Here is a 17,020-nt window from a genome sequence, read left to right on the forward strand (position 1 = left end):
CGCTGGGGTGGGAGGTGCAGCCAGCTTCCCACAGGGGCACCAAAGACCCGCGCTCGGAGCCCACCTGGCGGGGGAGGGCTGGGGCTCCACCTGCTAGAGCCTGCTGTCCCCAACTGGCTGAGCCCCCAGCAGAGCCAAGGGCACTGTGGCGACACCCCGGGCAAAGCCGGCGACGTGCCTCCACAGCTGCTGGAGAGAACCCTGCCGGCTCTCCCACCGGAGGATCAGGGAGGGTGGGCACAGGGGCTGCCTGCGGGGACACACTCAGGAACCTTGCCCGTGTCCCCTCCCACCGCAGGCTCTCAGAGCCCCCTCAGTCCTGGCTCTGAGTCCCAGCCTCAAAGCTCACTCGCTGTGCAATCTCAGGGAGGTCACCTTCCCTCTCTGAGCCTCAGTCTCTTTACGAGTAAAACGGAGAGAGTAATAGTATCTGATTCATACAAGTCTGGAGAGAATTAAATGAAATCATGCAAAATGTAAACAATAGCAAGAAGAAAAGAACCATGACAACTGGACGATGACGACAATCACAGCACAGCTAGCACTTCCTTGGTGCCAGGCCCTGTTCTGGGCGCTCCGTCCCGAGCTCATTAGTCCCCACGACACTGCGCAGGGAGCTGCTACGATTACATCATTTCTCAAGTGAGGAACATGAGTCACAGAGGTCACGGAACTTGCCCAGGGTCACAGGGCCAGGAAGTGGTAGAGATGGGATCTGAACCCAGGACATCTGGCTAAAGCGCGTGTGGCCCCCTAGCTCTCCCATCATTAGGATCGTTATTTGTGTTACTCGGGGAGGGGGCCAGGGCGTGGGAGGGCGATCAGCCCCACAAGGTCCAGCACACAGCTCGTGGGCCCCCAGCAGCCTCAGTGTCAGCCTGCACCTATTGCTGCTTCAAGAGGCGGAGGCATAGCCACACCCATTAATCCAGCAGTTTCTGCCCGGAGCCACAGCCACAGGCACCAACCCGGTGCTCCCGGCTCCAGAGCAGACACCCAGGCCCCCGCCCAGACTCTGAGCACTAATCTGGCAGCCAGGGGCGGACCCCACAGCACAGACAGCTGGGAAGGGTGGCGAGGAGCCCTGGGCAGGAGGGGGACCAGAGGAGCCAAGGCAGAGAGGCTGTGTCACACTTCGCTGTGTGGCCTCAGACAAGGAACAGTCCCTCTCTGGGCCTCAGTTTCCTCATCTGTAAAATAAGGGAGGGGACTCAGCACACACAGGCCCCAAGCACATCTGGAAAGAACCAACTGCAAATGACCAAAGCCGAGCTCTCAGTAGCTTGATTGGGATGACAGGGAGCTCACCACCTCACCAGACTCCAGGTTCCTCTTGAGGCCAGCTCAGGCCCTTGGGGTTCAGCCCCTGGAGACACTGCTCTGGGCACCCTGAGCCCTCTCCTAAGACGCAGCCCACCAGATGCCCAGCAGCTGCCCTTTCCGTATCCCTGCAGCCCCCAAAGCCCACCACAGACCCTGTGTTCAACCATCCCAAGGCCCTTTCGGGGCTACATGTCAGCAGAGGCCAGTGCTGACGAATCAGACCCTGGATTCCCATGGGTTGAAATCCCAGATCCACCACTTCCTAGCTGTGTGACTCCGGATAAGTCACTTAACCTCTCTGGGGCCTCAGTTTCTCCCGGGTATCAAATGGAGACGATTACTGTACCTACCCTCCTTCAACTGCTACGTGAGGAACCTGGCCCAGCGCACAAGGAGGAGGAGCTGTTCACTGACAGCTGCTGTTGTCTTTGGTAATAGTAACGTCACACTGCCTTCAGCACGAATGCCTCGGTGACTGCCCAGCTCCCGGCCACAGGCCCCTGCAGCCCTCCCACCGCCCGAGGCCCACACTTCCAGGCTGCACCCCCGGCCAGCCACCGGCCACAGCCACACCCTGGCTACCCCTCCCGGCCTCACACCCCCAGGTCTCCGTGGGTGGGGGCGGTGCACGGAGATGCCACGGCTCAGGGGCAGGCGGAGGCCCCGGGACAGCCGGCCCTGCAGGGGACACGGCCTCCCAGGGGCCCGCGGGCTCGGGCGGCGTACCCGGTTCTCGTCGTAGATGATCTGTACCAGGCTGCGGTGCTTGGACTCCAGGGGCGGCGGCGACACCGGCTGCTCGGGCTCGGGCGGCTTGGCGGCCTCCTCCTCCAGCTGTTGCTGCGGGAAGGGGAGAGCGTGGTGAGCAGCGGGCGGAAGGAGGAGGCGGCCCCACGGCGGTGGGCGGCCGCGCACAGGAAGTCAGGCTGCTAGCCGTTTCCTCTGAGTCACCGGGGACTCCAGCGAGGACGGCTCCCGCCTCAGGCTTGGCAGCCAGGCCCCCGGGGTTCAAATCCCGCCCCGGTGAGCACAAGCAGGCAGCCTAACCGACTGCGCCTCAGTTTCCCCATCTGCAAAACAGGGCGTGTCTCCCCAACAGGGTGGGTGAGGAGAGGCCGAGTTGACGCCCGTCCAGCTCAGACTGGGCTCACAGCGAGCCGGCCGCCGTCATCCATCACCACCACCACCGGACCGGCACGTCAGGAGACGCCGTGCGGACCCTGGAGCCCAACTGTCCAGACTGGGACCCAGTTTCTACTTGCTGTGTGACCCTGGGAAGTTGCTACACTTCTCTGAGCCTTCTGTCCTCATCTGGAAAACGTGGATAAAGTCTCTACGCTAGAGAGCTGGCGTGAGGAATGACCGAGCTGAGGCATGTAAAGCTGTCAGCACCTAGCAAGCAGTTTGCATCATCGTCCTCGCCATCTGCACTGTGAGTTCATGCCGGGCCCTCCTCCTGCAAACCCATAAAGGACGTCCCTTCATCCTGCTGTCTGCTTTATACCAAAAGTGGAAAGTAAAGACCAGAGAGCTTGAGACGCTGGCCCAAGGTCACACAGGAGACCAATGCCCAGGTCCGCGGTCTGACAGGCATCCTGGGTGAGACCAGAACACTGTGCCCTGCTTGTCGCGCTCATGCAGCCGCCCAGGACCACAGAGCGAAGCATCAGGAACCCAGAGGCGGCCAAGAGGAGGGCAACGCGGAAAGACCCAGAAAACCAGATCCTGGCTCCTGCGGCACGGAGGCCCAGCTGCTGGGCCCCACAGCGACCCCCGGCGGAAGCTCCCAGAAGGGCAGCCAGCACCGGCAAAGCTCTGAAATCCCTCCAAAACGTGCGGATCAAACGAAGCCAAGAAACGGAGGATGGACAGAGCCAGCGAGGCGGAGGGCAGGGAGCGCTCCCCAATGGTGACGGTGCCCCTCCTGGGGCAGCAAAGAAAAATGCCACCTGAGACACGTCCAGAGACACTGCCGAGAGCCTGGCCCAGCCCGGATTACAGCCCGGCTCCATCGCTCGCCAGCCTGTGACCTTGAGCAGGTCGCTCAACCTCTCTGACCCTCAGTGTCCTGCTCAGAGAAAGCAGAGAACCAGGGCTGCCACCTACAGCTGTTCTGGGGTCAGAGGAGAGGAGGGGCCAGAGCGCACACTGGATCAAAACTGGCCTTCGGCCGCAAATCGCACCCAGCGAGACACCGCTCCCTCCCCCAGGACGGCTGCGACGGAAGAAAAGCGAAATGACAGGGTTGGCGAGGACATGGAGGAACGGGGACGCCGTAACCGGCTGGGGGCAACACGAGACGGTGCAGCTGCTGGGGGAACGGCCTGGCGGGTCCCCCCAGAGTTACCCCGTGACCAGCAGTTCCGCCCCAGGTACAGACCCAAAAGAACTGAAACAGGTGCTCAAAGGAAAACCTGAACACGACTCTTCAGGGCAGCACCGTCACAGCAGCCGAAGGTGGGGACAACGCAGTGTCCTCAACAGCTGACCGGAGGGACACAACGGGGTCCACCCGTCCCGCGGAATACAACTCAGCCATGAAAAGGAACAGGCACTGCCACTGCCACAGCCCAGAGGGGCCACGAGGGCGCCATGCCGAGGGCGAGAAGCCCACAAAGAGGCCACGAGCTGCGCGTTCCACAGAGGCGAAGCGTCCAGGACAGGTGCACGCGAGACAGAGAGCAGACCGCGGCTGGCGGCAGGGTGGGGAGCGACTACTAACAGGTACAGGGTCTCCTTCTGGGGTGACAAAAATGTCTTGGAACTAGATAGTGGTGATGGTGACACCATGCTGTGGATATGCTAAACACCACTGAGCTACACACTTTAAAACGGGTAATTTTACGTTTTGTGTATTTTAGCTCAAGAAAAACGCCAAAGTGGAATTTTAAAAAAACCTGCTTCTCCAGGGCTGTCCCGGCCACCTGACGTCCGGCCGCGTCACAGACGGGCACACGCAACCTGTAGCTTCAGCCTCCTCCCAGAGCCGGGCAGGAGGAACGGAAGACGCCCGTGCGCCCACGGCCTTGGCCACGCCGGCCTGACCCCAGCCGGGGCCCAGGCTCTCCCAGGACACTGCACCGCCATCCTGGAACCCACTGGCGGCCCCCAAGGCTGGGACGGCTGGCTGAGCCTCACTGACCGGCCCAGCTCCTCCCTGCAAGGGACAGTCCCGACCCCTCCTAGAGTCTGGACCGTCCATCCCCGTACGTCTTCCCAGACCCGTTCCTGGGACCCAGCACTGGCTTCCAGGAAGGCTTGGTCCCCAGCTGTCACTCTGTGGTGCCCGGTGGCCACGGCGGGCCCTTGAGGACACAGAGCCCACACTTCCTTACTGGCCCGGGGAGCAGGGCAGTGAGGAGGGAGCCGGGACCCCACTCCGATGGGGTGGGGACAAGACTGGCCACAGCAGGACCCGAATTAATGCAAACGGCGCTGCCCGAGGCGGCATGGCCTTCCTGGGCCCAGGGAGTAAGATGTTTGGCTCTGCTGTGACCAACTGACTCTGCCATTGTGGCGGGAAGGCAGCCACAGAGAGCGCGGACGTGGCCGTGCGCCAGCAAGCCTTTATTCACAGAGACAGGCAGCGAGCCGGACCTGGCTGGACCGCTGACCCCCAGGATGCAGGACAGCCGGGCAGGGCGCCTGTAAAAGAGCAGGGTGCCATCTCTCTGGAGGGGACATCTGAGCAGAGACCCCACAATGGCAGGGAAGAGAGCCTGAGCAGAGCTGGGAAAACGCGGACCATCAGCTCACGTTAAAAATAAAACTATAAAATTAATATTAGAAACAGTTACATTAACTGTTACTTTGGTTTCGACGGTCACAACGAGGATTCATTTTTCACCACGTGACCTGGTCCCCCCTCACACCCCGTGAGGTGGCATCCTGTCTGCACCCATCTTACAGATGAGCAAGCAGAGGCCCCGAGGGGCGTGGTCCAAGGCGGGGCGAGGGGCCTGGTCCAAGGCGGGGCGAGCAGCCGGCCCGTCGACAGAGGCCTCGCCGCGTCACGGACGAGGAGAGCGAGGCACGGAGGAAGAAGGGGCAGGAAGGAGCCCTGAGCCACCCCCGCCTGGCTGCCACGCGGGGCTGTCCCTGCGCCGGCCCGGAGCTCAGAGCCCGCACCTGCTTCTTCTTCAGCTTGGAGATCTGCTGCTCCACCACGGTGATCTCGCGGTCCACGCGGTCCATGTTCTGGATCAGCTCCTCCTTGGAGAGCCGCGGAGGCGCCAGCTCCAGCTCGGGGTCAGCGTGCGGGGGGCTGGGAGGGGACACCGGCTCCAGCTTGCCCGTCAGGCTGCGGTCCTGGGCAGAGAGAAAACAGGCCTGGGGTTGGCACGGGGCACCTCCGCCCGCAGCCCCCCATACACCCAGGATCCCAGCCCTGACTCTAGTCTGTGTGGCGACCCCACGTCTCCACCCCACCTCCCGGCCTCCCGCCAGGTACACCCTTCCCAGCCCGTCACCGGTGCTCCAAGGCCAGACCCCTTCTGTCCTCCAGCGACATCTCCCACCCCCTCCAGGCACAAAGCCCGCCCTCCTCCCTTCCCCACGTCAAGCCTCTCTTTCGCTCCACGCACCCCGTCTGGGTCCTCCCGCCAAACCAACTCCCTAGGAACAGGCGCCCAGACCCCCAACCTCCGTCCCCCCAGGGCCTGGCCTCAGCTGACCCTCCAAAAACATTTATTCACAGCATTCAGTCCAAACCGGCAAGTTACAGGAGAGCGTGCACAGCGCAAAGGGGGTTTGCAGAAAACACACGTGTCCACAAGCGCCCAGGAAACCACGAGAACGGGCGCCCGTGTCAGAGTGGCTGTCCGGGCAGCGGGAGGGGTAACGTCGCTTTCTGCTCTGTACTCTCTGGGCTTTCCTCTGTGTAATGAAGCTGTTTTCAGAACGTGTCAAACAAACAAAGGGCCCACCCTTCACTGGGCTGCTCACCGCCTCCTCCAGCCCACGGCCACAGCTCTGAGGGCACAACTGCCTTGGGGACACACTGGGGAGACGCAGGAAACACCCCAGTTCCCGCTTCTGGAGCACAGACCGGCACGGCCCTGGGCGCAGCCCCCCGCCCACTCTGCCACCTGCCAGCTCCGTGACCACAAGCGGATCATGAAACCACTCTCTGCCTCAGTTTCCCCATCTGTATGATGGGGCAATTCCCACCTCCCAAGCTGCCGTGAGGCTTAGTGAGTTACCAGGAGCCAAGAATGCAGCTCAGAGCTGGCACGCTGTGCACTCCCCAAGCACTGGCTGGATGGACCCGCCCAGAGCCCAGCTCCAGGCCTGGCAGCGCGGGCAGAACCCAGCCCCCGCGCCTCGCCATCCTCAAGGCCAAGCCGGCAGCTGCTGGCAGAGGGGGCCCAGGGGAGCTCCAGGCCGCCGCCCTGCCCCCGCAGCAGCTGCACCCGGGACAGAGGACACATTATTCCCTGGACAACTGCAGCTCCGGGCGCTGCCAAGGGCCCCCTCCTCGAGACCAGTGGAGGCCACGCTGTCGTCTGTCCTCCCCACACCTGCAGACCCCTCAGGCCCACAGCCCCAAGGGTCTGCCTCCCGGCCTCAGCGCTCACATCTGAGACACGGGAGAGCTGCAGCCGGGACTCCAGGCCCTTCCACACCCAGGACCCTCAGGGGTTGCAGACAAGGCCTCGAGTCCCGGACATGGCCTCTGTGCTGCTCAGACCACCTTCCACAGGGACATCCCAAAAATTAAACCAGGCACCACTCATCGCTCAGCCCATCCCAGGCCCCAGCACACCCCACCCGCTCCAGACCCCCATGCAGCCCTACTATGGGCTGCTGCTCCATCCCCACTGCGCACGTGGGAAAACTGAGAACTGGAGGCACACGCCCACCACTGCTCTAAGCCAGGGGCCTTTTTTCCGTAGGTGGAAAAACGTTTCAGTCTTCGCACTTCCGTCTCTGTCCAGCTACTCACCCGCCATCGCACTGGGAAAGCGGCCGGAGACAGGACACAAATGGGAGTGGCCGTGTGCCAATAAAACTTTATTTACAAACACAGGCTGAGGGCCGAGTCTGTCGACCTAAGCAATTCACAGGTCTCAACTCACATAATCGTCACAAACACCCTGGGAGGTGGGAACACTCTTCCCCTCACTTTCCAGATGAGGAAACTAAGGCCAGGGAGGTTCAACAACGTGCCCAAACACCAGCCACAAAGCGACGGAACCCTGGCTTGGAGGGCACACGAGAGGGGGTCCAGGCCTCCATCTGAACTCTCCAGAGGCAGCAGAGCACGAGAGCGGGCGGCAGGGGCTCCCACAGCAGAAACAGGTCCAGGCCGTGCACCCATGCATCCCACAGGACCGCACAGCCGGACAGAAGAGCAAGAACGAGACCCCCTCCAGGGTCCAGGAGCCCCGGAAATGAGAAACAAAACTGTGTGTGCAAGAAAAGTTCCCTAAAAAATACTCGGGAGTGTGTATGTGTGTCAGTGTGGGGCCCAAACTGCTCCCCAGGGGGCAGGTAGAGATGGTGGACACAGGGGCTGCAGACACCTGACCTTGCACGCTCTGACACCGCCGGGCCTTTGCACGAGCTGTCCCCTCTGCCTGGGTGCCCGACTCCACGTCTGTACCAGCTGAAATCAGACAACCCCTCCCATGCCATGTTAAGACGACCCTTAAGATGCGACACAGAGCAGAGACACCAGTCACCACAGGCCACCACACGTCGTCGACCCCGTTCACAGGAAACGTCCAGGGGAGGCAGCTCCACAGACAGAGCTGACGGGTGGTTCCAGGGGCTGGAAGAAGAGATGGGGAGTGACTGCTGATGGGGACAGGGTCTCCGGTGGGTGAGGAGAATGTTCTGGAACTAGGAGAGGTGGTGGTTGCACATCGTGAATGTGCCAAACACACTGAACGGCGCAGCTTCATGTGGTTACTTCACGCGAATTTCACGTCAACTGAGGAGGAAGCTGCACACACACCCGGAGGGCAGAGCGCACTCTCGGGCGCCGAGTTCCCAGGAAAGAGGCCGGGGAGCCACTGGGCCTCCAGACGGTTCGCCCGGTGGCTGCTGGCCTTCACTTCAGCCCAAACCCGCAGCAGGAAACCAACTAACCGACACCCGCCTGCCGCCAGGTAGCGGTTGGCACCGTTCTCCCCATCAGACGCCCTCGGTGTAAACTCAGTGCAGAGCAGAGAAAGACTCCTTATGCAAAACTAAAAGCAGGCAGCAGAAGTGTGGGCTGGGGAGGCTCCCCAAGGCTCCCCCAGCCGCCCAGCCCCCACTCCAGGAAGGGGCAGGGCCAGCCTCCAGCACTCCCAGTCCACTCCCTCAGTCCCAACGACAGGCCCTGGGACAGCACAGGCCCCACTCAAAGCCAAAGAGGAAAACAGCTTTGGGCTAGAAATGTGGAAACAGAGGGAAAGCTCTCTTTTTGCTGGCTTTGAACGTGGGAAGAGGCAGCCCTGGAGTCTTGAAAGCCTCCTCGTTAACCCACCAAGACCACAAGGAAGACGGCAGAGCCAAGGTGGACAGAGATGGGGACCTGATGACATCATGTCACCTGGATCAAGCTATGCCTGAAACCAATCACCCCTATATCTCAGCTATATGAGCCAGAACTCACGCTTAAGCCAGTCTGACATAAGCTTTCTATCCCTTTCAGCCAACAAAGGGGCTTTCAGACATGGTGCTGTTTGTGATGATTCCAAAGTCCCCTAAAACAAAGTTTGGTGAATTCCAAAGGGAACCTCAGATGCCACAGGACCCCAGAGGCTCAAGGGCAAGGAAGTAACATAAGAAAGAGTAACATTTTTACATGAAAAACGAACACAGCTGGGGGCAGGGGGCATGGTAAAAAAATCCCACTGAATTCCTGTCTCTCTGTCCAGCTGAATTCCACACAGCAACGCAAAACCACCTCCACACTGTCAGAGCTGTTTCTCCCCCGGCTTCTCCCCACCCAAAACCTGCTCCAACTTTCCCAATGCAACTACAGGACACGGTCCAGGCCCGTGCCCAGGGTCCCCCACACCCCCGAGGTCCAGCAAGAGCAGAGACAGACAGACGGACAGACATGGAGACAGAGAGAGAGAAAGAGAGACAGACAGACCCCAGAGGAAGAGGGAGCTCCCAGGTTGCACAGCGGGAGCGGGACAAGGAGGAGGCACAGAGCCCCCGTGAGGCACAGAGACCCCCAGAAGGAGGCCCGAGCCCCGTCCTGGAGAGCAGCCTGGGGCAGGAGAGCCTGACGCGGGCTGGCCAGCGACGCCCCTCTGGGGAGAACCCCACCTGAGCCCGGGGTTCAGCTGACAAGGGGCTCCGGTCCTGGGGGTAAACCAGGCCCCGGCCGGCCCTCGGCGTGGCCCCGCACCCCTTCACACGCACCCCTTCCCCATCCATCCAAGACCCCTGCAGGGACAGCTTCTCAAATGGCACTGTCCCTCCCAGCAGGCCGAGCAGCAGGAGACAGCAGGAGGCAGCCGGGCCCGGGGGAGGGAGACGGCAGGGGAGGGCCGCCTGGACCGCCCACTGGGCAGGGCTGCAGAGCCAGGCCTCAGCGCCCGCCCCCCACTTCCAGTGGTTCTTGCTCTCTCAGCCCGGGCCTCTAAAAAGAGGACAAAGACCGGGCTTTATCGGGCCAGGAGGACACAGCAGAAAGACACTCGTGTTCCACACAGCACCTGGCACACATGGTCAGCACTCGCCTAACATCAACTGTGGTCACCACCACCACGGGAAGGCCCCTTTCATGCCAGCCCCCAACTAAGCACCCGCCTCGGCCGGAAATCCCGCCATTCCACCCCACCTGGCGTCAGGCAGAGAAGAGGATCCAGCAGGCCCGAGTGGGCCACTTCCCTCCCCTGGCCTGGCCCCCAGTCCTGCCTCCAGTGCTGCAGTAAGATGAGCGTCAACCTTGCCCAGCAGCTGGGAGGCCGCCAACGAGCCTAACGGGTCGTGAAGAAGCACGTGCAAGCGAGGGGCACCCATCACGCAGCGGCGGCCCAGGACGAGCGTGTCACCTGGCCCCGTGCCCGCCCCACCCCAGACAGCGACAGTGACACGCAGCTTCTGAGATAGTCAGGGTACCCCGGGGGACAGGAGCACCCAGACCACTGGCTGCGCTTCCCCAGTCAGCGCCTCAGTGGGCCCCCTCCGTGGAAACGCAGCCAGCGAGCTTGGCCTGCGCTCAGGTTTACTGAAACGGCAGAAACCCTCCCACAGAAGCAAACCACAGGTGCTTAAGCTATGCACATTCTCCCCCATCTCAGCTCAACCTTGTGTTTCACAGAGGAGCGAAATAAAGGCCCTCTCGGGCCCTGGGCTGCGGTGGCCTCTCGGGCTGGACACACTCAGGTGGAAGCCGACCCTCTCCAGCCTCAGCCCAGCCCCTCCTCTCGCTGCCCGGCCTCGGCCCGGCCTCCGCACACCCTGTCCCGGGCCCGGCACAGCCACCCCCTCCCCTCGTGCCCAGCCCGACCACGGCAGAACCCGAGCCCGCAGGAGCCCCGGCGGGGGCCAGGCCTTACCGTGGACAGATCCTCGGAGCCCCCGGGCTGGCCCGCAGCCAACAGCGCTGAGGGCCGCAGCAGCGGGTCGGGCAGCAGCTCCAGCCGCGGGCGCTTGCTCTCGATGAACTCCATCTCCGACTTGCCCAGCTCGGGCAGGTACGAGTGGGACTCGGGGCGCAGGTGCAGCTCCTGGGACCTGCAGGAGGCAAGGGCACTGGGCGTCACGCCTCCTACCCACCCGGCTGGGCCTGCTGCGCCCATGCCCGCTCTGACCCTGCGAGAGCAGAGCCCCCTGCCCCAGGCGCACGGCGAGGCAGGCCCACCACCCCTGTCTTCCTCCGAGTGGACGTCTGCTGACGACGTCTGCAGGGCGAGAATGTGCTGGAGACGCCCCCTCCCCCACCCGAGTGTGGCCCAAGGACCAGCAGCATGAGCCCCCCGGAGCTGGTTAGAAATGCAGAATCTCGAGTCCCACCCCAGGCCTCCTGAGTCGGACTCTGCACTCAAACAAGACCCCAGGTAAGTCATGGGCACAGTCAAGTCTGAAAAGCGCTGTGGGTCTCACACAGATGATCACACACAGGACACTACCTGCACATCACCCACCAGGACAGACATCACTAGCCGATCACAGCACTCCTGCTGCTAAACCTGGCCTCACCTCCTTCTCACAGGAACTCTCCAGCCTAAGCCCTCCCGCCTGGCTCTCCTTAACCCTCCTCCCCAGTATGCAGAGGAGAAAACTGGCCCAGAGACGACATGGCCCTGCCTGAGCACACACAGCAGAGCCAGGACTCCTGGCCTCCACCGTCAGCTACTGCTCCTGACCCAGCAGCCCACACACTGCCCTGCTGAACCACTTTTCAAGCTGATGCTTTTCCCAATAAACTTAGAATAGAATCCTACAGACCCATTACCTTCACCCTGCTTCGTCTGGCCCACTGCATTCCTGCCTCAGGGCCTTTGCACATGCTGGGTGTCTAGCTAGATCACTTGCACACTAGCTCCTCCCATGCTATGTCTGCTCCCACGTGTCTCGAGGCACACAGCACTCCCTGCCCACCAGCCACAGCCCATCTCACCCCTGCTCTGTTTCCTTCACAGACCCCACCACATGCCTATCAGTTCAGGTGAGTTTGCTGGCTGCCCCCTAGCCCCAGAATGTCCACTCCAGGAGGGCAGGAACGTTCATCCGTCTTGCTCACTGTGGTACCCCGGTGCCTGGCACACAGCTAGTGTACGCTCAGTGCGTGCAGCCTGAATAAAGGCTGCCGGCACCTCGTGGGCTGGCTGCGCTGCTGGCTTTGCCAGGCGGGCCGGCCGCCCCCTGTGCTCTCCCCGCTGCAGGGCCCCCAGCCCTTCCCCTGCCAAAGCCAGGTTGCAAGATGCCCCTCCTGCCAACCGCAGAGCCAACACCGCACGAGGCCCAGGGCCGGGCGGGAGGCATGGGGTTTCTCAGTTAAACGTGAGAAAGGTGTTGTGCAGAGTTGACTAGTGTCCCCCAAAATTCATGTCCACTCGGAGCCTCCGAATGTGATGCTATTTGGGGATACGGTCCTTGTGGGTGTAATGAAGCCAAGAGAAGATCATCCTGGATGGAGCCAGGCCCTAATGCAATGGCAGGCGTCCTTCTTAGAGCAGAGGACACTCAGACGCTCAGGGACAGAGGCAGAGGCGGGAGCGATGCGGACACGAGCCCAGGACCCCCGGGGCCTCCAGAGCTGGAGGAGGCAAAAAAGAGACCGTCCCCTGGAGCCCGCGGCCGGAGCGCGACCCCACCTGCGGCATCTCCGCTTCAGACCGCGGGCCCCCAGGACCCGAGAGAAGACAGCTCTGCTGTTTTAGGCCCCCGACGTTGGGGTGCCCTGTTACGGCCGCCCCAGGACACCAACACGGGCGCCGGGAGCATGCTGCCTGGGGCATCGGCCTTCACCTCCGACGCCTCCGCCCACTCGAGTCCACCTGCTCCGGGGCATCACGGCCTGGCCCTCGGCAGCAGCCTCCCCGCCGTGGCCACCAGACACCTCTGGGGGAAGGTGGCGCCGCAAATGCCTGGGCCTGGTCTCTGGAGTTCTAGTCCCAGTGAGAAAACATGAGGCCTCTCCTGGCCACCCAGCCAGAGAGTGACCCCTCCCCGTGCTGGAGGCAACAAGTACCAGCTCGTTCTGGAGTCACCGTGTGTGTGTCTGTGGTGTGGCTCCCTGACGGACTGTGGGCTCCGCACGGGGCCATCTGTCCAGGTCCCGCTGTGCGCCCAGGGCCCAGAACGTGCCGACACATGCCACGTGCTCCGGACTCTCAGAACTGGTGCTCATGCTCTCCCGACCTCGGCCCTCCCCTCACTGGGGCCCCCACACGGCCACGCAGGCTCAGCCCTCACATCGGGGTTGAAGGATAGCTAGGCTGGCCCAGAGCGGGAGGACACAGAGGCCCCGTCTGCCAGCGGAGGGACAGAAAGAGGACTCGCAGAAAAGGCAAGGACACGGGAGGGACAGAAGGTGGCTCCCCGTGTGCCCCCAGGTGAAGACATACCCCGCTCCCTCACATCTTGGTGGCCCCCCTCCTGCATGGACCACACCCCCGGGGACCACTGGAGGCCCATGGTGGGAGGTCCGCGGGCCACGTCTCTCTTCCCTGTTCATCCCCATCCTCATCCCCGTCACGGCCGCCCCAGGACAAGGGCAAGCACCCAGCCCGACACCCCCTCCTTGGACACCCCCGCCCTGCAGGCTCCTGCCCCTCCCAGCCTCCACTTCCCCGTCTGAGAAACGGCTCCGGGTGCTGAGCCAGGCAGCAGGCTGGCCGCTCACCTCTCATTCCCGGGCTGAAATTCGGACAGCAGGGACGGCCTTCTCCTCTGGGGCTGGATGATGGAGCCGGGCGACAGGTGCGAGGCGTAGTCGCGGGGGTGGTGCTGGTACTCGAGCAGCCCGACGTCCTGTGGCGAGAGGACAGACATGAGGGACACGTGTGACACAGGACAGCCACAGCCACCGCGGGCAGAGCCGAGAGCCCCGCCCAGCACTGCTCCTGCCCCGGGCCACAGGCCACGTGCTGGGACCTCCCTGGGGCCATCGCTGCTGAGCAGGGATGACACAGCTGAAGGGCGCTCAGGGCCTCCCGCGGTCCTGCCCGCATGGCCTCCCACAGCCCCGCGGCACCAGCGATCACAACCACCATCCAGATGAGACCCCTGGGCTGCGTGTCGGCTGAGACAACTGGGAAAACAGCACAGGTGGTACATCCACCAAAACACTAAGTGACCAAGTGTCCACGTGGGACGGCCCATGCTGGGCGGGGTGAGGATGCAGCCAACACTGCTGGTCTGTGAGACCCAAGGCCCACGTTCCAAAACAAAGGAGAAACCGAGGCAGGCACGTCACATCCGTGACCACAGCTCTTGATCAGAGGGATGCACTCCAGGCAAACCCCCCTAACAAAATGCCACCTGTCACCGTCACCGCCCAGGAAACGCTCCGCGTTAACACATCAGATGCAGCCCGACTGTCCACTACAGCCAGACTCAGAAACACCAGGATGTTTGAAAACAGAGAAAGTCTTCCACAGAGAAAACAGGACAGGCTCACGCGGTACCGATCCCACATTCGTCACAGCGCGTCAGCCGATCGGCAATGTCCGACACAGGAGGCTCAGGAGAGAGCACGCTGCAGGCCACGCACCCTCCCGACGCTGTCTTTCTTCTCCCGCAAGCATCTCGTCATTCTCTGGCTGTCTGGCTTTTTTTTTTTTTTTTTTGAAGCAGTTATTTCTGCACAGAGAATCAGACGACACCAGGAAAGCGTGCGTATCGGCTTCAGACCCCCCCAAAACAAGCCCGTTAGAGGCCGGGGGGCCAGAGGCTGGCAAGGATGCAGAAGTGGCCCCATCCACCTCAGACGCTGCAAGCGCTGAGGGAACGGCCTTCCTGGGTGCCCAGCACGGAAAGAAAAGCTGCACGGCCTCCGGCCGGACCTGCCCATCACGCAAACCCTCCGCCTCAGTTTCCTCACCTTTGCAATGGGTGCCTGACCCAGGGGGAAGGAGCCCTCCACGCCTGCTACACGGACCCCCTTAGCTCTCCAAAGGACCCCCGGGGCCAAGGGCAGCTTCCAGACGGCAGAGAAGGGCTAGGCCTCCCCAACCCAGGGGCACCAGGTGCTCGCAGACGGGGGGGCCACGCGGGGCGGCCAGGCCGTGATCTGCGCACGTGCGCGTGGGGCATGGAGAAGCCAGCAGAGCCCACAGACCCGGGAGAGATCTCCTCTGCCACCTCTTCTGCACAAAAGCAGAACGGGCACAGGGCGGAGAAGCAGACGGCGTGGTCCCCACAGTCCTCGCGGGACGGCGCCACTACGGCCAGGAGGCAAGAGGCTCAGGCGCGGCCCGCGGGGCGTGGGGCGGCATTGCACCAGTGCTCTGGCCGCAGGTCCCCGTGCAGGAGCCGAGCGGGATGAGCCCGTGAGCAGAGTCCCTCCAAGAGGCATCCTGGGAGCTATTTCCATGGGGCCCACACCGATCTCCCCCAGGGGGGCGCCGGGCAGCTGCACGGGAAGGCAAGAACTGGGGAGGCCCCCAGAGAGAAACTGACTCAAGGTGGGGCCCAGGGTGGTCGCATGAGCCTGAAGGCACGAGGCACTCAGTTCGGAAACCTCCCAACCACCTCTCGGAGCCTGAGAACTCTCCACGTGTTAACAGAACACCAATTACAATACAAATAACGACAATATCCAACGTTCGTAAATTGCCCACTGTGTGCGCCTGCCACTGAATACTTCATATATATTAATTTAATCCCTCTAGCAACCCCACAAGGTGGGTTTTATGGGTAGCCCCCACACAAAAGTGAGAAATCAGAGGCACAGAGAGGGTAAGTGACTTGCCCAAGTCACAGAGCAAAAAGGGGGAAGGTTCTGAGACGCAAGAAAGAGGCTGAGCTGATTTCCGTGGAGGGACAGGGACGGGGCAGGCTGCAGGTTCCGAGCCTACCCCACAGCGGCGGCAGCAAACCCAGCCTGGGAGCAGAGGCCACCCGCCCTCCGCACGTGTTTCCAGAACTGCTGCTCGGACGAGGAGGGGAGAAGTGTCCCCAAGCGAGAGCCCCTCTCGGCCTCTGCGTCTCTTCCTCGAAGATGGAAATTGGGGTCTGCTGATAAATTACACCCTTAAAGCTGCCTCCGAAGGTGACAGGCAGCTGAGGAAAAGCAGTTTACCCAGGAAGGAACCCCAGCTGGCGCCTCCCTGGCTGGGTCCTGTGGGGTCACAAGGACAGAGGGGCTTGGGCGTCTGGGCCTCGAGTCACACGCTGGACCTGGATTCCGGGGGATGTCTGAGCAGGGGCTGGGGTGGGAGGAGGGGGCTCCTCACGGCCCCAGAAGGAGCTGAGGAAAGTTCTGGAGTTGCACACGGCAAGCAAAGAATTCAGTTCATTCCGGGACCTTGGACTCGTGGGTCCCTCCTGGAGTGGGGGGCTACGGTCAAGAAAGCTCCCCCTTCAGGGCCTTTGCACGTGCTGTTCCCTCTGCCTGGAACACTCTTAGCCAGATTTCCCCATGCCTGGCCCTCGAGCTTCCTTCAGGTTTCGACTCCAGTGTCAGCTTCTCAGCGAGGCCTCCTTCCCTGACCCCTGCCTTCAGTTAGGGCTCCCCAGCCTCAGCCAGCCCTCCCCCTCCTTTCTGCTCGGTCTTCCCCACGAACACATCAGCTCCCGAGGCAGGGATGCTCCCGTCTGTTCATAGCTCCGTTCCCAGGCCTAAAGAGCACTCGCACGTGAGACACCGACAGTGTCTGCAGAATGAATGAATGAATGAATGATGCGCGCAGCAAGGGGGTTCCTGACAGGCTCCCTCTGGGAGGCCAAACCATCCCTCCGGAGCTGCACCCAAGTGCCTAGAGCTGAGCTGCAGGAGGGGCCACAGGGCCACGGGGGAGACCCGGGAGCATGCAGGAGACGGGCAACGACTCCGACATCCCGACCCCCAAGTGCCCCCCACATGCCCCCCTGTCCCATAAGGCTCCTAGCCCGTGACCCTTGGCCTAGGGCAGCTGCCCCATGTGACATCCACACATTGCCGGCCCACGACAAGGTGAGCACAGGCACGAGCGTCCAGACCCTTGACAGCAGTTGACACAACAGTGACATCCAAGCACACGGCCAGCAGACGTCCTGCTGGCCTCGAGCAGGCCAGTCCCCACATCCATGACCTGGGCCA

The 17,020-nt window shown here is 62.4% G+C and overlaps 1 protein-coding gene across 41 annotated transcripts in view; it reads right to left on the reverse strand.

Annotated features, from left to right (window-relative positions):
• Positions 1-17,020, reverse strand: part of NCOR2 (nuclear receptor corepressor 2) — a 205,793-nt gene that overhangs the window by 119,436 nt on the left and 69,337 nt on the right. For all 41 annotated transcript variants that reach the window (XM_070275478.1, XM_070275480.1, XM_070275487.1 and 38 more), the window contains 4 exons: positions 13,622-13,749; positions 10,830-11,007; positions 5,452-5,631; positions 2,050-2,163 (listed from right to left, as the gene is read on the reverse strand). In XM_070275478.1, coding sequence (XP_070131579.1) covers positions 2,050-2,163; positions 5,452-5,631; positions 10,830-11,007; positions 13,622-13,749 — 600 coding nt within the window. The remainder of the gene's footprint in view (positions 1-2,049; positions 2,164-5,451; positions 5,632-10,829; positions 11,008-13,621; positions 13,750-17,020) is intronic.

Source organism: Equus caballus, chromosome 8 (assembly GCF_041296265.1).
Source record: "Equus caballus isolate H_3958 breed thoroughbred chromosome 8, TB-T2T, whole genome shotgun sequence".
NCBI lineage: Eukaryota > Metazoa > Chordata > Mammalia > Perissodactyla > Equidae > Equus > Equus caballus.